The following is a 25282-nucleotide window of genomic DNA, read 5'->3' as shown; positions in this document are numbered from 1 at the left end:
ACGAAGCCTTCGTCTATCATAAGTTAGGCTCCTCGTGTCGGACTACGAGAGCTATCTCTTTCTCTTTCTCTCTTTCTCTCTCTTTCTCTCTCTCTCTCTCTCTCTCTCTCTCTCTCTCTTTCCCGAAGTATAAGTGAGATGCCGATGATATTGGTAGTAGTAAAAGGTAGTGCTCGCGAGCCTACCTAAATCGTTTTCATGTGAGAACGCATAGACTTAACTGTATATGTATCCTTAGTACGTGTATACAGCAAAGTATCGTTGAAGGATGGTCAAAGGTGAAGACTAAGGCGGCGGAAATGGTAGAAGGTAAAGGTAGAGCTTACTTAGCCGCCATTTAAACCTGAAAGCGAGCTTTGCTTCTTCGTTTTGAGATCAAGCCGTGATATAAACAACATAACGCGGCAATTCATCCCTTCTAAAATAAGAACATCATTTTCCTCTTTCTGTCTTTGTTTCTCTTTCTTTCTCTTTCTTTCTCTTTAATCTTATAGCTAACATAGTAAACATCATTTACGCACTTGCAAGAAATATTTTCCGAAAGGGCATGAAAAATAGGAATCGTTTTGCCGAGATAATGATCGATGGTCGATCGTATCGATGTAATAAACCGATCTCTTTACCGTAATATGAGAAAATGGTGTTAAAAGCGTTCATGCTACTAGCTACCGAAGCCATTCTTCCCTTGTCCGATAAATTATCCATGGAATATTCGCGCGATCGCGTCGTTAGGCAACGACCAGGGGCATATCGAAATTCTTTTGACAATCGTCGAGCATTCGGGGAGCTTAATGCTTTATTAATGGATGACTCTCTAGGGGTTGAAGAGCCTTTGAACTCGTTGGGATGTAAAATCTCTTCCTATCTTTCTCCCTATCTCTCTCTCTCTCTCTCTCTCTCTCTCTCTCTTTCTCTCACATTCTATCTATTTATCTCTCTACCTCTATCTCTATCTCTCGTTTTCTTTCTCTTTCTATCCATCTATTTCTCTTCCTCGAGATGATAGAGATACATAATGCGAAACGTAGCATTCCTAACGCGGATATTATCGCACGATCCAGCCATTCGAATAAGCAAGTTCTTGTGGGAAAGAAAGAGATAGGGAGAGAGAGAGAGAGAGAGAGAGAGAGAGAGAGAGAATGAGACAGAATGTTAATAGCTTCTCGCGAGAGACGATACGAGACGATGCTCGCGCGTCTTCGCTCGACTTTCAAGAGATCGAGAGTACTCGCAGTTCTGTATATATCTGTCAAAACGGGAAATGAAGCTGGCGTGTTCTCTCCTTTCCAAGAATACGAGTTTTGCTCTTCTTCGCTCTCTCTCTTTCTCTTTCTCTCTCTCTCTCTCTCTCTCTCTCTCTCTCTCGCTTTCTCTTGATGCCACGACGATGATATTAATTGGCCGTCTTGACGAGAGAATAATGAGCGTGGAACGATGAGATTACCTCGGAGATATCTGAAACGACTTTCTTGGGGGTTTCAGAAGCACCACACCGTCTTTCTCTCCACTTTCACCTCTTCCTCCTTCTTCTCCTCCTCTACTTCACTAGACGACACTTTACCTCGTCTAAGCCACGAGGGAACGTGTTTCAGAGTAGACGCTCGTAAATCGCCCTTCGATATCCCTCTCGATCGAATGTCGAACGGATCAGCGCTTACACAGAGGTTGCATAATTAATCTCGAGTGTTTACCCTATGGAGAAAGAGCAAGGCCATAGGGCAAGCCTTTTCGTAGCTATAGAACCGGTGCTGGGCGCTAACTAGTTTTCGAAGCTACCACGCAGAAAGAAGAAAATCGGTAGAAAAAGAGGCACCCTACTAGGATGAAAGGTACGCGGAAAGAGCTAGAGAAAAACGTCGGAGTACTAGTGGTGATGAGGGTGAGGCTAAGGGTGAGAGGAGACCAGGACGAAAAGAGAGAAAGAAAGAGAGAGAGAGAGAGAAAGAGAGAAAGAGAGAAAGAGAGAGAGAGAGAGAGAGAGAGAGAGAGAGATGAGGTTGGAAGGAGTAAGCGGAAAACAAAATAAAAGAGGAAAACCTCTGGCAATTTTTCACTAGCTTTTTAAAGCGCGGCTTAGGTACTCGCGGAGCGAGTTTGAATCGATTTTCCTAGAGGGCCCCATTTTTCTACTCACCTTCTTGTGCCAAGCAGTGCAAACTGTACCTACTTTCAGCTGTTTCGCTCACTCGCCCTTTCTCTCTCTCTCTCTCTCTTTCTCTTTCTTTCTTTCGAATGTCGTCTGTTCGTTCGTTCGTTCGTTCGTTCGTTCGTAAAGCATGGCGAAGGCCGGGGAATTCGAATCAAAACTTGCGTCTTTCCATGCTCGAGAATTCTCGCCATCTACATTGTACGTGTCTTTTGTGTGTTAGAAGCCTGCTGCTAATACTACATTTAAAATTTATGTTTATATGTTGATACTCGATTTGTGAATGTTACCTAGTAGGCAGAAACTCGATTGTATCGTTAAATTTGGACGAAGAATATTTATTTCTTTATATAATATATATAAGTTTGTGTATGTATATTTATCGACGATACATTTCGATCGACCGACGAGTAATAAGCTCGTTATTAATGATCGTCGCACAAACGATTCCTTTTTCTTATTTTCTTTTCCTCGAATTACGTGCCATTCCTCTTTCTCTCCTCTACTCCTTTCATTTCCTCTCCTTTCTCTTCCTCCTCGTTATTTCGTTATAAAGACCGCATCAATTTATGCTTACCAACTTTGAGTAGAAATATCAATAAAATAAAATAACATTCATAATTAATGCCACGCTAACATAGGATATAATTCACGATTCGAAGAATATTATATTTTACGGTGATCTGGCCTGCAAAATATGTTTGCAAATACGATTTAAATACATGTAATAATCAGAGAGTATTGATATATATTTAAATATCGAATTATATTTACTATGATTATGCGCAACAAAACGTTTCACCCTTTAGAATAATTAATTGTAATATAAATACATAGATAAGTGTAGATAACAATCGAGTCGACAGTCGAAGTTTTCTATGTATAGGTCAATTTTTTTGAAATTTATTTAATGCATTTACGTTTTCTATAACATGTTTGTTAAGGAATTGTTATAATTTTTTTTTTAAAGATTTATTGTATATTCAGGGAAAAAGGAATGCTTGTTAAATCCTCGTTTTTACAATTCTATATATTTCGAAGAATCCCCAAAATGAGTTTTGGTACAATTTTGAAACGACCGCCCACGTTCTTTATCTCGCTCTTTCATTGCTTCTCTTTTTTTCTTGTTTTATTTTCATTTTTTTTCCCCTATACACGCACGGCGTATTTCACGATCGACGGACTTTCTATTCCTCGTCCCCGAAAAAATATTACCTTTTGGCGCGACCCGCCTCGGCGTCAAATCGAAATCATATCGGCGAATTCAGACAAGAGGCCGGTATTTCCCGTTGCGCTGTATACAATGTCGATACAATCAATCAGGCACAAAGGGTGAGAGAATGAACGTGTATATGTATGAGAGTGAGAGAGATTGACGGAATTTCGTTTCAGACTTCTGTGGAGTCACGGCCGACTTGTTCTCTTCGCGATATCATAGTCCCACCTTTAAATCGTCTCTCTCTCTCTATCTATCTCTCTTTCTCTTTCTCTCTCTCTCTCTCTCTTTCTGTTTCTATCGATCAACTAGTTTAGAAGGAATATACAAGGTCAGCGCCATAATTCCCGGCCAGCGATCACGGAGATATACGCGTTATTATCGTTTCGCGTTGGTGGTGCATCATGAAATGTCCCGACGATGATGGAAACTCGTAAAAGTTCCTCGGTTAGAGAGAAGAGAAGAGAAGAGAAGAAAGAGAGAGAGAGAGAGAGAGAGAGAGCGAGGCCGAATGCGCTCGTTAAAAATGTAATAAACGAACGATACCGTTTGATAAAACAAAATATTCTGATTTACCATTTATCTTTCTGCGACTTCTGGAAATTTCATTGCAATCTCTATGAAAGTCTTACCGTACTTAGACACGGAAGTATACCGTTATACTGCAGTTTCAGAATCACCCTCTCCGTTTTCAAACTTGTCTATATATTTTTCTATATTAAAGATGGTTATAAATTCTCTATAATTTTTATCGTATAATATCGATGATTATCTTTTTGAATATTAACAAGGTTATAGATCAATAATTATTATTACGGCTAAAGACGATGAGCATCGTTGATTATATTCTGACCAAAAACGAAACATATATATATGCGTCCTACGTCGAGAAAGAGAAGGATCATTGGTCGCATTATGGCGCTATATTATCGCGCTCGTATAGAGCAGCAACTAGGCTACGTTAGGAGAAGGACGACGGTAAGTCGTCCTTAATGAGGAAGATTAAGAGGACTTACGAGATCTCGCCAAAGGGAGCGAAGGCTTCCCTCAAGGTCTGCGTCTCGATCTCCGGGCTCAGGTCTCCTACGAATATGTGGTAGTGTTCTGAAATAGAGAGTATAAAAGGCCTTCGTTAGAGTGATTAAATCTATACGATGAACTTGTATAATATATATATATATATATATATATATATATATATATATATATATATAATATGCAAGTATGTGATTATAATAAAAGAGAAGAGTAATTCGAAAATTATTATTATCATTTAAAATTACATATAATAAAATTTAACAGTAATATCCTTGATCAGAGAACGTGACCGTAATTTCAACGTTCAACTCCTATGTATATATTATGTATATATTATAATATGCATAAGAACCAGTAAATAATATGAAATGCATGAAAAAAAATATGATAAAAAATGAGAAAAATTTTAAAGAAGATACTTTAATGCTACAATATTATTATACAGTCGGCAGGAAATCTTCGTACGTACTGTTATCGTTTGATGAACGTTTCAGGTTAAGTATGATTACTAAAAGGATAGAATCCATGTGTTTACTTTGTCTGTTATTGAAAATTTCGATACGATCTATTCTAACCAGATTATACGCAAATTCTATACATAAAAAGATCTTACGAGATTTGTCCTGTATCAATGACAACGATAAACATTTATATATGTATATATATTAATATCTATAATACATTTAGAAAAGAAGGAAGTCTTTGAGAAATGATAAAAGAAAAATTTTATCAGACACTAGATCCACCTTTGAAACATTTTTTATTTTTATACAAAAACAACAATCGTTTTAATACTTCTCAAAGTTCGCACTGGAATGATGAAATCAAATAAAAGAGAAGAGGTAAAGGAGATATCTCGCTATTCTCTATTAATTCAGATCGATAGTCCAATAAGATCAATCGATATTTATTGTTTTACGAGGTTTCCGAGTGCTTTTCGATACCTACATACGATATCTTATTGTAATTTATATTACAATATCTCGTCAATTGTTCGAATTTACATAATATTACAATATTTATATATAATATATATATATATATACACATATTATATATATTATATATTATATATATGCATTATATATATATTTTATATATATATATATATAGTCTTTAAATTGTAACAATATGGAGGATATAAAATAAAGCGGTAATTAATTGTTTCTGGTGGAGCAATCAGCGTTCTCCATGAAATAGATAATGACCAATAATGACCAGGGTCAGCGTCGCTGTGCAACCAAAATCCTTTCAGGAACGTATGATGAAAATTCTATCGCATAGTCCTATTTTCAAGATTGTATTTATGATATAGTTTCTTCGATAATAATGATTTTTTATTAAAACATTACATTGTACGCGTAACGACACACGTTACATTCACTGTACAACGGAGAAGGATTCTAGAGAATCTGTTTGAGGTAAGCCAGAACGTCGTCGCGTTGCCTATTCTTTAGGTATTCAACACAATTATCGCGGCTTCGCAAAAGCGTCGGCCGAGCGTAAAATCACAGCAAGGGTATCCCTCGCTTTCAACGTTCCTATTAAAATTGCAACCGGTAATTTAGCATTGTTAGGTTAGGTAGATACCTTGGATAATACCGCGTGCACCCCATATTTATTCGCGGCCTTTGTTTGCATTTGCTTTGGCCCGGCGGCGACTACACGAGAAAGATAAAGAAAGAGAGAGAGAGAGAGAGAGAGAGAGAGAGAGAGAGAGAGAGAGAGAGAGAATACAGATGAGAAAGAAAAAGTAAGATAGAGTCGATACCGATCGTACGAAAGGGCAATATTTATAAAATCAAATTATTTTAAATTATTATTGATATTTAAAATGTTTATAATTCTATGGAGATATTAGGATATATTCTATAGAGATATCTTCATTTATATGTTTACTATCGCCGATAATTATATAAATTAATGAATATATAGTGAGAAAAAGATCGAGTAATTTCAAATATCTGAAGTATAGGATCGAACTTTGGAATATTATTTATTACTTAATGTTCAGAAGATAGTCACTATTCCGTTCTCTTCCGCCAAAATAACTGTTCGAGCGCCAAGACTACTTTTTTGCAGGCTCGCTTAAATCTAATTCGTCGTATAATTGAAGGGAAAGGCGTCGAGATTGATTTCGAATTCAGTTGTGGGTAAATCGAGAGACTATCGAATTTGCTTCGATCGTTAATCATTCTCGTTTAATGTCTCTCTACTTTCCTTCTCTCCCTATCCCTCTCTTCTTCTCTATCTTTCTTTCACTTCTTCTTCGTTTCTATGTAAACATACATACTCACACACATGAACTTCAAATCATTGGAAAGTATTTTTAGCTTCGGCGGAAACTCACGCGTTAATTTATTACTCGCTCGAGGTTGGCTTTCGTCTCGATTGGTATATTAGCTTTTATAGGAAAGAAGGTTGGCGTAATGTCATGCTCGGGAAATTGAGAAAAATACTTAAGCGATGTAACTCTTGTGCACAACGGAGAGAGAGAGAGAGAGATAGAGAGATAGAGAGAGAGAGAGAGAGAGATAGAGAGAGAGAGAGAAGAAAATAAAAAGAAGGTCGTTCGGATTCGAAGCTGAGTCAGAGACTCGGTGAGAAAGCCGAGAGTGGGCCGACTGTTAGTCGGCTTTCGCCGAATCTGGAGTTATGGAAATTTTCTTCTACGGCAATAAATAATATTTGCACCAGTAAGCAGGAAAGACGCGGTAAAACTGTCGATATAGTGTACGCGCGAAACCGGTACTTTCAAGCTCTCTATACTTTCTACTCATAGCCCATACACCAGCCCTTTATCCCCACTACCATTACCACCTTTCATCTCCTCCTACCCCCTTTCAACCCCATTGTCGGCACCTACGCGCCGCGGCTTTAGCGTGTTCGCTGAATATGCATTTCGTTCTTGCGAAATCCAGTTCGTTTACTCTATCCCTAATTGCTCCACTTTGCTTTAGAGTTTAAGATGGATTCTCCATTTATTACCATTGATGTGCCAGTTTGTTGACCTCATTTGCATTTTTTACCAACTCGTCGTCGTCCATCGTCTGCGACACGGAATCTTCGAAATTTTCGAGATCGAGATAGGAATTAGAAGATCTCGTGCAAATTTACCTTTGGTCGAGCGACATCTTTCCGTATTAGCATATCACGTTGACTGCAACGCAAGATCTTTCTCTGTCTCACTTTATTCTAACGACTTCACAACGTCGTCTTACTCTTCTCATCGAATTGAGAATAAGAGATCTCGAATTACCTCAAGAAAACCGACGCTTCTTCGTTTCCTCTTACTTTATCTCTTTCTATCTACTTCACGGTGCTTTTGTCTAATGTTCGAAAATCACATTAGCGTCGTTAATAAGTACTCGAGAGTTCTATCGACTTTGGAAAATCATCATTCTCCTTTCCTTATCCAATGGCGAATCTGATCTCACGAAGTAACTTCGATTGGATCAACGAACGTTATCCTTTCATTTCTTCAACCCTTATCGACCCCCATTCACTTTCTTTTTTTTCTTATTCTTCGCCTTTGCTTTCACCGTCACCTTTAAAGGTAGGATGCATCGGGTAACTGGGTTAAGAAGCTGTAGTCGAAAATCGAGTTATATCTATGAAAAAAGAGATGGAAGAAATAAAACAGAAGTAAAAAGGGAAGGAAAAGGGATAGGAGAAGGGCTAACGGTAGGATAGTTTCAGTGAAGGAATTGAGGGTGGTTTGATTACAATCGGTTTGATGGTCTACCCCCGAGGAGATTCTGGTTGGCGCACAGAAATGTTCACAGACACGTACAGATACATATACAGTGAGCTCATTCTGGTGAATTAGTTCGAAAGCTCGTCATCTACTCCTCGGTCATCGTATCTCGAGTGGTGGATATCGAAGCTTCTGTTTGATAGATATCATTCCTTTTAAAAGAAATCGACAAAACTTCATTCTTTTCCACGTCGACGTGAACGACGACACTTCGTCGAACATCATACGATGTCATTCTTTTAATTGATAAACGTTCTGTATAACGTCGACATCAAATTTTTAAATAATCAGAATATCGTGTTCTCATTTTATGAAAACGTTATTAGAACTTTTCTTTATGAGTTCATTCTAATCAGTCAACTAGTATTACAATTTTAATTAGTAATGTATGTGTTCAAGAAAAGAAATCTTTTCGAGTAAAAAGGAAGAAAGAGGAAAAGGAAGACGAAGGTTAGAAAAGGAAAAACCTTTAAGAGTTCTCACCAGCTTTCCATGTTATTTGACACTTCGTATAAAGGCAAGAATTCTTCATGCTCTCGAGGAAATCTTCAAAAAGAGGAAGATATAAGGAGCGAAAGATCATGTAGACGAATGATTGCAGAAACGGTCTGTTGGTACTTTGGAAAAAAGAGATCTATATGGGGAGTCTGTAAAACGATCGAATCGTTGGTAACGATGTAAATAGAGAAAGAGAGAGAGAGAGAGAAAAAAAAAGAGAGAGAGAGAGAGAGAAAGAGAGGGAGAGACAAATATAGAGAGAAAGAGAGCATCATAGCGTATTACTGTCTACCGAACGTTCGACGAAGGGCTTTTCAATAAAGCTGGAGTAATGGAGCGTCATTTATTATTGCAGCTAGGCTTCTCTTTCTGACGCAGGAGGCCTGAAAGAGCATGTAGAGAGGAGGAGAGAAAGAGAGAGAGAGAGAGAGAGAGAGAGAGAAAGATGAAGCTATATGAATTCTCGCATGTATTCGTGAGCCTGGTCAGCCGAGTTAACTCCCGCTAATACAGTTTTGCTGGAGCTGGACAGCACGATGATTCCGGTTGAGTGGCGAGTCTGGTACCACCGGTATTATTATAGTCATCGTTCACGTCGACAGACCCGGTAGCCAACGATGACGGATGCGCAAACATAATTATTATCACCGTCGTCATCGCGATCGTGCGCGTCAACGATCGCGGCTGCTGTTGGCTCTCGCAAAGATCGTTAAAATTCTAATGATATTATTCGTCTCTACCAAGTTTCGAGCGTTCTAGCCCGTGTTAGGTACTTTCTACGTACATTAGTGAACCAATAATAACGTATACGATGCTGAGTTATGTTTCTAATTTTTAATCTATAATTCATGAAGCTCGTCATCATGTGTCAAATTTTGTATATATTCCCACGAGAAAATTCATATTTAGAATTAATTTATATATTATACATGTGAAATGTCAACGAAGAACGAAGTGTTGTATAATTTCTGGATGCGATTTTTCTTTTTCAAATTAAATAGTTAGAGATAAATCTTTAATAACAATTCATTAATATTTTAATACCAAAAAGAATCGTTCATTCAACTAAATTACTCCTCTTTTTTTTTTTTTTTTATTATATAAAATAACGATCATCGAGATACGATGAACGTTACTTGATCTTTATTTCTCTTTTTTCTTTTTTTTTTTTTTTATACAGCAGTCTTTTAATCGACGAGGAGAGTTTTCCAGTTTCTTCACTTATCGTTCTAGTAAGAGGTACTCGCTCGAAACGAGAGTTTTTTGAAAGCGTAACGTTTCTAAAGAAGGGTTCAAAGAAGAGAGAAAAGAGTTTGTAGTATGTAAAGGAGAACGCTCTTGTGGTGGGAAGTACTCGATCGATCATGAGGCTCGATAACTCGAGCTGTTCAAGCTCAGAAATATGATTACTTTTTTGCCAAGACGATTATCGACTATTTTTTAAAAATAATCCGGTCGGTCCTGCAATATCGCAGTGCTTCTCGAGAATTATCTAAAAAGGGAACATAAAAAGAAGAAAAGAAAGAAAGAAAGAAAGAAAGAAAGAAAGGAAGAAAGAAAAAAAAAAAGAAAGAAAGAAAGAAAGAAAGAAAGGAAGAAAGAAAAAAAGAAAGAAAGAAAGAATGAAAGAAAGAAAGAGTTGATATTAAAAACTAGTTCGATGTGAAAAAAGAAAAAAAAAGAAAATTGAAGGGAAAGAAAAATCATTGGCCAATTGTTGTTTCGTGACCGACTCTTTAATACCGCAATAACGTCGAATTATTTCTAGAAGGGTAAATCTGCGAATCATTGAGTAAAAGATTTAAATATTAAAAGGGTAGATTAAGTGTTCCCTATCGAAAAACTTGAATATGTTTCGTTTGGAATTAGTCGCTTTTTCTTTCGCTTACTTGTCCGGTAAACGGCTCGATCTTTCACTACGTGCCACTCTAAAGGACGGATTGCTTCCGGTAGAGAAGGACGAATGCGAGTGGACAGCGATTCGAGCCACGTGTCACGATCTTATCTTACACACACATATATATATATATGTATGTATGTATGTATGTATGTATTTATGTATGTATGTGTGTATGTATGTGTGTATATATGTTGCTATGTAAAAGTACAGAAAGAGAGAGACGAGGAAAGTATAGAAAACGATGGGTATATAGATAGAAAAGAAGGAAGAACGTGCTTTAAGAACTATCGAATGGTTCTATCGATAATGCCAGAGAGGAAAACGTGGAAAAGTCGATCGTAGATCAAGCCTTTCCTTAATTTCCCGGGACAATCGTTGATTTATAATGGCTGGTAGACAGCGAAATTCAGGAATGTTCCTTGCATTCTTTCTTCTTCTCTTTCTCTCTTTATATTTCCTCCCCTCCTCTCTCTCTCTCTCTCTCTCTCTCTCTCTCTCTCTCTTTTTCTCATGATAAAATGATAGGATGGTATCAAGATATACAAAGTCTCTGAAAATAGGGATCTATTCTCTTCTGTTAGATGCTAGAGTAATGACCAATGGCTCCCCGACGACAACAACAACAATATAATAATAAACATAACAATAACAACAACAATAGCATTAATAACAGCATTAACAACAACGATGACGATAGCGACGAAGATAAGTATGATCATGAACATAGAACGTAGTTGACATAGAACGTAGCAAGAGAAGTGGGAGTTGTGGTAAGGTGGTTTGTAAGGTGTGGCAGAACACATATGGGTACTCATAAACCTCTGTGAACCCTGGCTTAGGATTTCGCGGATCGGAAATATGGGTCACATCCCGACCGACTCGAGCCGACCGTGAATCGCCCTTTCAACGATCTCCTCCGATTGGTCGACGGACGATTTCGTGGCGTAATCGATGAACGCCACGCAACGCCCTGCCCGTTATTGGCTCGGTCACGATAGGATCTTGCTAGCTTGGCCGGGCCTCGGTATGCACTTTAAATACACGTCGTCGTCGTCTCCGATGGTGGAATGCTTGGAGAACGTTTCTTTCGATTTACCTTTATCGAATCTACTGACGAAACTTTTTCCATCTTTCGACAAAATTTCATTGCTTTTTTTCCCTTCTTTTTCTCTTTTTTTTCTTTTTTTTCTTTTAATTCGAAATATCCCAGAACCGTGTGCGATTTAATAGGAGAATTTATACGCTCTGTGATATCGGGAGATGATAACAACTCGCTGACGTTTCGTGCGAGAATGAATGCGAAGGGTTGAACATTTTTGTTTCTGTCTCTTTTTTTATTTTTTTTATTTTTTTTCTTTTTTTTATTTCGCTCGATGTTGTCTTTTAGGATCTACGTTTGTTTTATTTACGATTCGTTGTCACATCGATAGCGTTAGCTTCGATGAAAATGTCGTTTGTTGTTATGAAATGAATTTGATATAAAACGTTCGACCCTTTACATTTTGTATCCTTTTTTTATTCGTAAATTTTATATAATGGTTTTTTGGGCTATACCGTGTCAATGGTTAGAAACGTATGTTTGAAAGAGAGAGGGAAAGAGAGAGAGAGAGAGAGAGAGAGAGAGAGAGAGAGAAGCGTTTACGCGTGGTAACTGGCACGAGAAAAATCCTAAGGTCGAAAATTTGGGAATACTCGGTTGCACACATTCCACCTGAGTACTCGTTAAATCATACCCTTAGGAAAGACCGGTCAGAATTTTCGTGAGTGCCGATGGCGAGTCGAGGAAAGTCAGGAAACCGTGAAAAGCATTTGTCCGCGTGAAAACACCTTCGGAGATACCCTAACAAGGACCGGCCTTCTTCCTTTCCACACTCTTCAGACGTCTTCTCTATCGTCTCGGAGTTCTCTTCTAGTCGAGCAAAGTGTTGGGGTCGCTGAAGTCAAGGGTTGCTCCGACAAAAAGGAAGAAAAGAGAACGGCAAATTCCACTTGGAGAATCGAGGAAATCAAGCCGATACGAGTTTGATTTAAACTCTAACTAAGCAATCACACGAAGTTGATCGAGTTGCGGCCAATCAGCGGTTAATTCGTACATTTGTATTCACCGGTGATCTCTCCTATCTCCACTGGTAGTGGTAATAGTGAAGGTAGTGGTGGTGGGTACTACCCTCTTTTATACGAGCGCCTTATTCTCCCCACTTCGTTTCGCAGCAGAGCTACCGTTATCGGTCCTTGTCTTTTACCGCTTACCCCTTCTAAATCCCATCTCATCTCACCTCACCTCACGTCCCATCACCTCACCTCACCTTCCCTCCCCTCACCTCACCTCACCTCAATATCCCTTACTTTACCCCGCTCTGTCCATCTTACACTCTTTTTCTTTCTTTTTCTTTTACTTCGTTTTATTTTCTTGATCGGTCGATCGGTAATAAACAGTTGATCCGCACTCTATTGGGATTTTAACCAGATTGACTCCCGCCGGAACTCTTTCTCGATTGTTTCTACCGCGAGCGATTTCCTATACGATTCTCGCCTCGAATATTGCCGTTGCTCGTGGGAATAGATCGGTATTGAAACGTTATCGGAGAAAGCAACGATTCGACTGTTCCGTAACAACGAGGCGGTATCGCGCTACAGTGCTCTTTCTTCGATGCTTCGTTGATCTAAAAAAAAAAAAAAAAAAAAAAAAAAATAATGGAAAGAAAAAAAAAGGAAGAAGAAGACTAAGAAAAAAGGAAGAAGGAAAGAAAGGGAAGAAAAAAAAAGAGGAGAAAGAATGAAGCGACGAGGGATAGGGGGAATGAAAGAGGGAAAGGAAAAAAAAAGTCGCGGAGGTAGTTGGAAAGAAAAGTCATTAGCGATTGTGGCCTGAGTGCACTTTTCACTGTGCAACTTCTTCCTCTCTTGCCCCACTCAGTTACTCTTTCTCTTTCTCTCTCTTTCTTGCACGAGCATTAAAATCGTTATCCTTTCGGGAAGGCATAACGACGGCCCGGAAAAATATTTTATTATGGGTGATTATACGCGACGTCCGATGGATACGATACGAACAAAATGAATTATTATCACGGATCTTTTACAAAATTGGAATTGTCGGCTCCCTTTTTTTTTTCTTTCCTTTTTTTATTACTATTATTCTTTTCTTTCCATTTATTTTTATGTTATTTTATTTTATTTTATTTCGTTTTATTTTGTTTTATTTTATTTTATTTTTATTGTCAGAGAAATGTCACGTTCGTCGAGATTAATGAAGGCGTTGCACAGCGGCCGAACAATGATCGATCTCTTAATTAATGAGGTTACAAATCAATTAGCGATCTACGCGTCGGGCTAATTAATTTCTTTGTTAGTGCATTGGCGATTCCTCGATAGTCGCGATACGATTCACGCAAGCGCGTCAATTCCTCGTTCCCTTCTCGCAGTCCCGTTTGATCGTAGCTGATGTGTGCATCTGTTATATCGCGAACCGTAGGCTAGCCCATCGGCCTCCCGATACATTCGTAACAATACTGCAGAATCGAAAGTGTATTGTCGACCGTATAATGGAAGCACTTTGCGACAAATTGGTTGTTCTGCTAGTAGGATATGCTACAGAGTCCAACGCTCTTTCTATTTAAAAGACCACTGTTCAAACATTTTCTAATTCGAGAGTTTTAGTTTTATTTAAAAATTGAGAACGATCAATTACCTTTACTTCCTTTCCAATGTTTATGATTTGAATTAATTTAAGTTAAGGTCAAAGAATAATTTTTATACTATATGCTTGTACATTAATATTGTTTTTCTATTTCTCTTCTTATCGATAATGAATTTTTATTTCGATCGATTGTTCTCTTTTCTATTCGTTCTGATTTATTATCGTCAAATTGCGACACCTCTTCCTTCCTCACGATTCGCGTATTCACATTTGTCAAAGGATTGACGATCTCGTTATAGAACTGGAGAAAATCGGTGGACAAAATCGATTTTAACGTATCATCGAATTCGTTGGCGAGTGCTCTTTAAAATATAGCCGCTTGCGATTCGGGGTGGATAGGCTTAAAGCAAATATTTATGTCCGACTAGGAAAGTCGACGTTGATCGTATGATTAATGGTGATCCCCTAAAGTCGAATATGCCTTGAATTTAGATGTGAGCCTTATTACATTTCCCCTCTCTGAATCCTTTACTGAACCTCTAATCTGCTCACGACCAGTATAAATACGTTTCTACGAATTAGAAATTCTCTTGGAAAAGCTAATCTAATATACGAAAACAATTAACTCTTTCTCTTTCGTAGGGAGAACAAAGTCCGAGGAAAGGTTATGTTTCTTGAGTATCTTCATTGATCCACTAAGAGAGGGTAGTAAATAGACGTATCTAGTCGAATGAAACTTTTAATAATTATTGTGGCAATTAGAGTGACATTTTTTAATTATTTTTACAAACTTATCTGGTGATAGCTTTATTGTCATCTAGAAAACTGGTAAACGCTTTGTGAACTCTTTGAATCAAAGAAGAAAAGGGAGATGGGGGAGAGAAATAGAGAGACAGCAAAAAAAAAAAGAAAGATAGGAATATCAACGTGATTTAATCTTACGGAGAATAGTTTTTATCCAAGCTGTTGGTAGGTCGACGTCACGAAAAAAGCTCGTTGTTTCCAAAGATACCCTCGTTTATTGCTCTTTCGAGCTCATAGCTCGTCGACAGTTTCGAAACAAAGGGAAGATGTAGAGTCGGTACGCGTCCTACCGAGAGAGCGAGTTTTAGCCGATAGTTTTTATTTCGTCAGCTTTGTGAGTGTTGAAAGAGAAAGAGGGATAGAAAAATAGAAAAAAGAGAGAGAAAGAGAAGGAGAGAGAAAGAGAAAGAACACGTATATGTGTCTGCATATGTATAGGTGTGTGTATACGTCCGTATGTGTACGTACTCGTTCACCAAACGCTATAGCTGGCATCGATAGGGCGCTCACGCGGGCTCAACTGTAAATCGTCGTGATTTAGGGGATGAACGACATATTGGGCAATGCATGGGGCTCGAAGTAGGGGGGGGGGGTAAGGCCGGCGTATAGTATAGGAGCGTCGCGTATGGTATGGCAGCGGCGTACCTGCAGCGACGCGATGCATGATGCATCGTCCCTAGACGAACGTAGATACGTCTCGCGCCCGATTTGTCCATCGGACTTTTGGGGAAGAGTAGAGGCTTGCCTCTTTCTACCAGCCGATCGACCACCGTCTCTACTCGTCGATAATTTTAATCACGATAATTTTTATCATGACGTTACTGATTCAGTTAAATCGAAAAATTTAATTGAAAAATATATTCGAAGATTTTTCGGAATCTTGGTTTCAAGTAAATCTTATTTCTATTTTTCTGTCCGTCTTTGTCTTTGTCTCACTCTCTTTCTTTTTATCTCTGTTTCTCTCTGTCTTCCTTTCTCTTTATCTTTGTTTCTAGCTCTTTTTTCTCTCTCTGTCTCTATATCTCTCCGTCTGTCTTCTTTTTTCTCTGTCTCTGTTTCTGGTTCTCTCTCTCTCTCTCTCTCTCTTTATCTCTTTACCTCTCTCTCTTTCTCTCTTTCTCTCTCTTGGAGATCTGCTTTTACTCCTTTTCATCCTTGCGAATGGTTGTCTCATGTACATTGAATCAGCTTAATTAAATGGTCTCTAGGTAAAGCATGATTCCCCGCCTTGCCGACGATCGACGGCATTTGCGCGTTCGCGTGGCTCTATATATGTTCTCTATACCTACGAGAAATCAAGAGAGAGGAAGAGGAATAGAGAGATAGATAGATAGATAGATAGAGAGAGAGAGAGAGAGAGAGAGAGAGAGAGCTATATACACAGCTATCGTGTATCCATCAGCGTGCGTGGTGGCGCGATGCCAAATTGATGCTGTTTGCCGTCGCTCTAAGCCTCAATCTGCCCGGTTGTACCGGCACGATCCTAACATGCGCGCGCTAAGCTCGTCGCATTATGGATACGACGTATCTAACGGCATAGCCGGTACTCTCCGGTAGTGGTGAAGCGCTATCGCGCCACAATATCCGTGCTCTTCTCTCTCTCTTTCTCTCTCTTTTTCTCCTCTAACTTATAGTTGAGTTCTCTTTCCCTTCACCTACTCGTATACACATCCTCCTAAGAGCGCCGACTATTTACAGCTAGTGCAACCCCGAATCCTTTAGCGGCTTGATGCGCGAGGCGAGAGTGACAAACCGATAGAACGCTTTGACGCTTCTGAGAGAGAGTGAGAGAGAAAGAGAGAGAGAGAGAGACAGAGAGACAGAGAGAGAGAGAGAGAACTTTAGTCGAAACGACCGAGTGGTTAAACGGGGTACATATTTACGTCGCGGTGTAATAGAGAAAGTTCCGGAGGAAAGCCGACGCCAATGAGCCTCGAATCTACCGCTTTTCAGCAAAACTAAAGTGGATCTTGTGATTATGATCGACTGAGATATACGAAACAGGAGAGAAATGCAGATGAGAGAGAAGTAGACATTAAGTTCGATGGTTAAGGATCTATCCTTTATTTCATCTTCTATTATTTTCTGAATTCGTTAAAGCAATCTATTTTTTTCTTCCCGATTCCAAACATATTCGTAAGATTCATTTCTTTTTTTTTACAAAGTGAGATTCGTAAAAGATAAAGAGAGAGAGAGAGAGAGAGAGAGAGAGAGGGAAAGAATAAAAATACTTAGAGATCTGAATAATAATCCAATGATTAAAGATTATATTACTTCGTGGTAATATTTCCTTTTCTCCACATTTTCTAATTGGATCTCCGAGTGTTCGCTCGTTTATTAGCCAACACTCGATACTATATCCCAGTTCCGACTGAATTCTTCTTAGGGGAAATTCACTAGATTTCTCGCGAATAATACTCGTCGATTCGTCGCGACGATGTCGGTGGGAGGACCGACTCGAGAAGATTGAGAACGTTACGTTGCTTAATGCGAGATGACATTGATGGAACGACGAGGACGTTAGGATGTACGAAAAATTAATCTTATCTCGGATCATTGGTCCTTGGATCGGGCGGCGATTACATGGCAAATGTTTGCCCGTGGTCTGAGCGGCGTTGAGTATCGACCAGCTTCTTCGAGTAGGAAGCATCTCCCTTCTCCTTCTTCATCTTCTTCTTCTTCTTTATCATCTCCACTTCCACCTACTACTTATTCTCCTCCTCCTGCTTCTCCTCCTCTTTCTTCTCTTACTCTCAATCGAGTCTAGCTTTCCTATCGGACGAGATCCCGTTTTCGTGGAAAAGAAGCAACGGAGAATATGGAGAGATGGAGTGAGACGAGAACGGTGAGAGAAAAGAACAAGAGGAAATGCTTTTTTTACGATTATCGAGAAGAGGATCGAGATTACGGTCTTCTCTAGAAAATCTGTGCACATCGTCTTTGCTATCTGCCTTCTTTCTCCTCTTCCTTCTCCTTCTCTCTCTTTCTCTCTCTCTCTCTCTCTCTCTTTGTTTTTCGAAAAGGACAATATGAAAAAAGTTTCGACAAAAAATGACGAAGTAACTTTTAACTTTAGGGATAATAAAAATGACGACTCTATTGCGTGAGCTTTTGAAAAGAGAAGGACGTCGTAGTTTCGTCACGGAATGTAGCCTCATTATTTCTAAAAATTGACGTCTCACTTCGAATTTCGAAATCACGAAAAAATGAGCTTTCTCTTTCTCAAATCTTCCATTGTTTTTTTTTCTCTTTCTAAAGAACGGATAGTTTCGTCATTCTTTTTTCTCCCATTTTCTTTCCTTTAAAACTATCCCCGATACACTGTTACGAGGCTCGTTGAGTCATGTTTATCGATTCGGTTAGGTTCGCGTGACGCGCGTTATTTCTTCGAAACTAACGACGGACGCATTAATGCGTAGCACGATGCAACGGGCTACGATAGATATTCGCTCGTGCACAAGCGAGTCAAAGAAAGCTGCTTCGACGTGGCAGGTCTCATTCGAAAAGATCGAGTTTGATATTCCGCTTGCCTGCTCGCTCTTGGGATCGGTTGGACGTGACGTATTTTTGGTTGACGGCTAGTTTGCGCAGAAACGGTGTGCTTTTTCGAGAGACCGAGAGACCGAGAGACCGAAAGAGGGGAAGAGAGAGAGAGAGAGAGACAGAAAGAGAGAAAGAGAGAAAGAGAAAAAGTCGATCGTATCCGTGAGTGATGCAGGTCGAAAAAGAGAGCGATAGAAAGAGAGAGGGTAGAAAGTGAGACAGAAAGTGAGGGAGAGAAATGTGGACGGTGGCCGGCCATCTCCGGAGGGATACAAATTCATGTCGATGCAGCACAAAGTGGCGTCCACCACTTCTCAACCCATTCACCCTCATTCCCCTCTTTCCCACCCTTTTTTCAACCCTCTTTTTCTTTCCTTCTACTCCTCCCTTCTTTCTGTCTCTCTCCACCTTCCCCTCTTTCTCTCTTTCTCTCTCTATCTTTCTCGCCATTTCACCGAGCGCCCCTTCGACATTGGTTCGGGCGTTCCTATCGATCTAGCTAGGCTAAAAACTCGTGGAAACCACCGTCGGCAGCTTTTGCGGGCACCGCTTAGCGGGATGTCGTGTGGATGCATCGACGTTGAGGAGAGAATGAGAACGAGAGAAAGAGAGGAAGAGAGAAAGAGAGAGAGGGAGAGAGACATTGGAAAGAGGTTCTTTTTGCTTGAGAATGCCAAAGGCTGCTTTAAGCAGCACGACGAATGGAAATGGAGGAGAGACGAGAGAAAGAGAGAGAAAGAGAAATCGGGAAATCGAGTTCCAAAAGAGGGAAAATACGTATCTCCTTGTGAAAACGCGCGATACGGATGAAGAGATGGATCGCTTTAATTATCCACGCGGAATGATTTTTATTTCCTAAAGAAACATCACGATGGATATTTTGAAATCTAATCGTACGAATTCGTAAATTTAAGATCGGGTTAAAATGAACGTGAAATGAATGGTTTTAAAAATGAGTATAGTTCGTCATTACGTAAAAATACAGAATTATATGAATCTACAAAAAAAGAAAGAGAGAGAGAGAGAGAGAGAGAGAGAGAGATAGAGAAGGACAAAGATAATGAAGGAAAGGAAAACTTTCGGTTGCTAGTGAAAACATAGTATTATAAACTGTAGAGTACGGAAAATCCGATAGCGTATATAGCATGCAGATAGTATTCTCTCCTTTTTCCTCTTTGTTTTCTCCTCTCTTTTTTTTTTTTTACGATGCTTTGCCCATTAAAAGGCAAAGAATCTTCGGACGAAGAGATGCAGGTCGTTCATGTAATATCTCGAAGGAAGATACGAGCGGACGGGCTGGACGAACGGTCATTTGGGAGAGAGCTTAGAAGCGGAACGTTATCATAGTCAAATATAAATAGGACGTCGTCTGTGAAAGAATGGACCGAGGCTATTACGAAACTTTTTACCGGTTATCCTTTGTGAACATTAAGTGCCACGAGGGACAACATTATAGACAGAGAAAAAGAAAAAGAGAGAGAAAGAGAGAAAGAGAGAGAGAGAGAGAGAGAGAGAGAGAGAGAGAACATTGTGTCGATCTAATGATAGCATTCTCTTTGTTCCATCAGCTTGTTAACCTCTTCGTACGAGTTTTCTGTCTGTCTCTATCTATCTTACTCTTCTCTACGTTATACGTTCCCCCCTTTGGAGAAAACTAGAACACGTAGTAACTCGTGTGATTAATTGCTCATTATGTTAATATCGTAGCGAGCAAACCTTCGTGATAAAAAGATATTCCTTTCATCCCTTTCACGTACCTTCTTGCACTTTTACCAAAACATTCCAGTGTATGGGAGAGAGAGTGAGAAAGAGAGAGAGAGAGAGAGAGAGAGAGAGAGAGAGAGAGGGGAGAGAGAGAGAAAGAGAAAGAGAGAGAGAAAAACTGTAATTAATCCATCGTTATTAATTACTCCCTACGATAGCGATTTATAGGCGAAAGTTCTATCGAATTTCTCGTCGGAATCGGAACGGGTTTTCATCCAGGCCGCAATTAACCGAATAATTTTTCGAAAGATTGCTTCCTCTTCTTCGGCATGTCGACACCTACAGGAGGGAGAGAGAGAAGGAGAAAGAAAAGGAGGAAGGGAGAAAGAGAGAAAGAGAGAAAGAGAGAGAGAGAGAGAGAGAGAGAGAGAGAAAGAAACCAACAGGCATCGTTATAAGGTCTCCCGTAGAAGCCACGTTGACTATACTTACGGATCAATATTTTCCAGATCCGAATTACACGCGGTCGGAGATAGCACACCCATAATTAAACCGAATATTTCGTTTGGTCTCGAACTCTGCCGAGCGTTCTGGTAACGCGAGCGAAGTGCTTTCATTAAATCCCGGCCCTCTCGTCGGTGAGCTGCTGCTATCTCTCTCTCTCTCTCTCTTTCTCTCTTTCTCTCTTTCTCTCTCTTTCTCTCTTTCTCTCTTTCTCTCTCTTTCCTCTTTCTGTTTCTCTTTCTCTCACTCATTTTCCTCCCTCTCCACGTTGCACTCGAAAACGACGAAAAATATTTTCCGCCATTCGTTCGGCACGACAATGTAGTGTGCATTTTAAAAATCCCCGGAGGAATATTAAATATTCGAAGGAAATGTAGGAGAAGGAAAGAATTTTTGTTTGAATTCGAATAAAAGGCACAGAGGACATTATAGGAGAGGGATTATATAGAAAGGGAGGAAAAGATAGGAAGGGAAAGAGAGAAAGAGGGAGAGGGAGAGAGAGAGAGAGAGAGAGAGAGAGAGAAAGACGCCAGGGAATTCGCGTACCGTTGGTGAATGCGCACGCAACTTTTTACGTTTTGACGTCGAAGGAAAAAGTTTGTCGAACAGCGAAAAGTTGTGTGAAAAATTGGCTGTCGATTTGCTGATTGACGGGAGAGATGGTCGAGCATGGCCGAATTGCGCCGCGTTCACAGAAGATACGATGAACGTGCGGGTTACTGATGGCGCGAAGGGGAAGGGGAGCAAGTTAAGAAACGAAGAAGACGAGGAAGAAGCGGTTTGGGAGTAGTAGGTGGAGCATCTTCGGAAAGAGAGAAAGAGATAGATAGAGAGAGAGAGAGAGAAAGAGAAAGAGAGAGAGAGAGAGAGAAAGAGAGAAACCAGCCGCGGCCAAGAGTGCACATTCAGCAGCTTTACTCGATCGCCTTCGGAATATAAATTTGCAACATTATCGCCTCCTAGAAAGAGTGTTCCAGTACTCTCTTTCTCGCTCCTTCTCTCGTCGACACGGCTTTCCCGAGACACGTGGAGTACCCATAAAGGGCACACTTCGATCGCCCATCAAATGGATTTCGAATTTCTTTTCTCAGCTCGAGGCCGACTCACTTTCGAATCTTCGATAACTCGATTACCGATTTATTCATCCTTTGGAAATCATCGGTGCTCTTAACCGAAACGCTTCGAATTCAACGAGATATTTACATCGCTTTTACCCTCGTCGATCGTCCCTAAGACGACATACCCATCTGAGAGGACTTCTCTCCTTCTCTCCTTCTATCTATCCATCTCTATCTCTATCTTGCTTGGAACACATCCAGACGCAAGGATTTTAGAAAATCGATGATGTGCCTTAGAAAATTCCTGAATGTCTACCTGAGAGAGAGAGAGAGAGAGAGAGAGAGAGAGAGAGAGAGAGAGAGAGAGAAAGAGAGAGAGGGAATTAAAGAGGAAGGGAGAGAAACAGGGAATTAAAGAGAGAGAGAGAGAGAGCAAAAGAGAGCAAAATAGAGAAAAAGGGAGTTAAAGAGAGAACGAGAGAGACAGAGAGAGAGAGAGAGAGAGAGAAAGTTGAAAGTTCTTCCCCCTTTAAAGAGCAAACCGTTAAAATAGGCGGCATCCAAAATATTTTCCTACCCTCGATTCATATCGGGAAAAATTCAAATCGACGTTTTCTGATACACCTACGATAGAAAAGTTTATCGACGTCGGCGTGGTTACATTGTTAACAATAACTAAAAATTGTTCAGGATATTGTCATTGTCGTTGTCGTTGTCGTTGTCCTTGTCGTCGTCGTCGTCGTCGTCGTCGTCGTCGTCGTCGTCGTCGTCGTCGTCGTCGTCGAGGTGACACGTAGCTGCAGGGTATTACTAACTACTGTAAGCTCGAGATTAAAGTTTGCGCAACATCGATGTTGTTATGAGTCCCTGGGGTATATTTTGTACGGCAGCTTGCGCTAACAATGCCTGAAACATAAGCCGTGCTGTATAATCGTAACGCGGATTTGTATCGATCCCAGTCGACTTTTTAATTAACTGTACAGGAATAATCCTATTGCATGGCTCCTGTATTTTTTTGTTCCACAATGGAAGACGGTAATACCAATGGTATCGCTTATCTTTCTGCCCTTCTCTACTTTACTTACAAAATATTTATTTTACTACTTTGTATAATACTTTCATTTTGGCATGATCCGAGATACGGCCGAATTGTTATTTCTCTTTCGTGTTTATCGTCTAGACAATTTTTCATATAACATATCAAAATATTCTTGCCAAAAGGAACGTCTATATTCTTGAAAATTTGATCGCCCAAAAATTCGACATACATATACCAACGTTTGAAATCGTTCGAAGGTTCGGTCGTGTAACGCGTCAATCCCTGGCATAATAAATCGACTTTATTTTCTCTCTCTCTCTCTCTCTCTCTCTCTATCTATCTAACTATCTATCTCTCTGTCTTTCTAGTTCTAGAAGGACCGTTAAAGGGGTCTTGCAATTTTTCGAGGGCGCTGAAAGTCCGTGTTTTCGCGCGATAACATGGGATGGAGGCTTTCACGGGGTTGGCCTGTACGTAGGGCAGGTTCTCTTTTCTTCTAGAGGAGCTCCGATAACTGGAACGATCAGAAAAGTTTGCGTAACGGGAGATGGTGGGTCGTCGATAAGAGAAGGGTGAAATTGAAGACAGAGAGGATCGAAAGAGCGAGAGAGATGGGTCTGTTGTCGTGTTGGGGGAAGGGTGTCTTTTTCGAGATAAGACCGATCGCTTGCATTGATCAGTAAGGAGCATGTAGGGTTGGTTAGTCAAACTTGCTCCCCTTCTTTTGTCCTTCTCACTGTCCTAAATTATTTTCGCCCATACACAATACAATCAAGAATATTATATTCTTATAATATTCCTTGAACGTAGATTTCTTGATACGCGATCAGTTGTAGGAACATGTAATGCATATTAAGATTCTGATTTGGACATTACAATTAACTAATGGATTAGTATTGCTGGTCGAACTTGCGCAAAGTTCTCTGCTCGAAACTACCTGAACAACTTTGCGTTTCGAGATCCATTTTAGAAATAGTGCTTTCTCGTTATCGGTCATCCTATCAATTCTCTCTACATCCCTATTTATCTTTCCTCGAGTTTTGGGCGAATCGATTGATCGGTCGTCCAGGTTGGAAGGAATAATAATAATAAAAAAGTAAAGCCGGAGTTGTCGCTCGAAGAAGCGATCGGCCACATTGAATTTTTCATCGAACGATCTACCTAAGGCTGTCACTTTACCGATGACAAAGCGATAGATTTCAAGGCGAAGATTTCCAGGCTCCATGGATTCTCGGTTCTTGCAAGAAAAGAGAAGAAAATGAAGAGCGAGGGTGAAACTTGCAGAGTGGGAGGAAGGGTAGTTGAAAAAAGTTGATGAGTGATTTATAATAGGAAGAATAATGGAAAGTGGGTTGGCCGGAGAACGCTGCTGAAAGGAGGGTGAGTGAGGGTTGAAAGAGGAGAGAGGGAAGCCGCGTCGACGGCTCGTTTATTAGTGGAGCACACTCTCTCCCTCTCTCTTTCTCTTTATACTTTACTACTGCCGTGGCCGCTGGGTCCACGGCCCAACAGAGTTGTAATTAATTACCAAAGTAATTATCTGATGATTTAGGAACTCACCCTCCCCTTCACCCGCTGCCGACCCTCCCCTCCTCCCCAACTCTGCCTACTTTCCACTCTCACACCTCTAGATTAACACGCCGAAACTCAAACGAATTACTATTATGCATATTCGAAAACTAACCACCGGCGGCAGTAAGGCGCGAGTTTTGAGGTCGTGGGAGGAGTCAAAAGGGTCGAAGGAGTGCTTTGGTGAAATCGAGAGGCGACGAGAAGGAACGCGCGCCGAGCTCTGGAAAGTTTTCACTTCGTTCCTGCGAACCGATTCGAGTTTGGCAATCAAACGGTATTACATTACACAATGCTCTTTCTTATTATTATTTCATCGATCGATAGATCGATCGATCTGTCTGTCTTCCTATTTCTCTTTAAAAGTCTTTTTCTTCTTGTACGAACGACGTATATTTTATTTTTCGCTACAAATCGCTTTCAATATAATCTTTAATATGATCCATTAATTTAGTTGAAAATTATTGTTAATTACTTATTAATATTTATCAGTAATTTTCTATAATATGATAGGTATCATTCAATAACCTTGTCGATAATTATAGTTTGCATTTATCAATAAGAAACCTTTCAAATTCCTTTAGGTAGATACGTATATGCGTGTACGAATAAAATGCCTAATTACAGATATTTAAAACACTAAAATACAGATCGTATCTATTACATGTTTTAAAAGGAAAAAAAAAAAAATGAAGAAAACAAGAAAAAAGATCGAGAACTTGGATCGATTTCGACGTAAATCAAACGTTTGGAAAAGGAATCCTGGCGATAGTGGAAGGGTTGCTCGTTAATTAAACGCATATCACGAGGCACTTATCGATTAGAACGCCGGCCTGGCGACTAATTATATGGCGAACGCAATGTACGTT

General features: G+C 39.9%; 1 protein-coding gene across 13 annotated transcripts in view; it reads right to left on the bottom strand.

The window, feature by feature from the left end:
• Nucleotides 1-25282, bottom strand: part of LOC124947720 (nucleolysin TIAR-like) — a 506703-nt gene that overhangs the window by 78779 nt on the left and 402642 nt on the right. For all 13 annotated transcript variants that reach the window (XM_047490256.1, XM_047490261.1, XM_047490260.1 and 10 more), the window contains one exon: nucleotides 4379-4466. In XM_047490256.1, the coding sequence (XP_047346212.1) occupies nucleotides 4379-4466 (88 nt within the window). The remainder of the gene's footprint in view (nucleotides 1-4378; nucleotides 4467-25282) is intronic.

Source organism: Vespa velutina, chromosome 3 (assembly GCF_912470025.1).
Source record: "Vespa velutina chromosome 3, iVesVel2.1, whole genome shotgun sequence".
Lineage (NCBI taxonomy): Eukaryota > Metazoa > Arthropoda > Insecta > Hymenoptera > Vespidae > Vespa > Vespa velutina.
The sequence above is the reverse complement of the archived record's forward strand: the minus strand, read 5'-3'. Positions and strand labels throughout refer to the sequence as shown.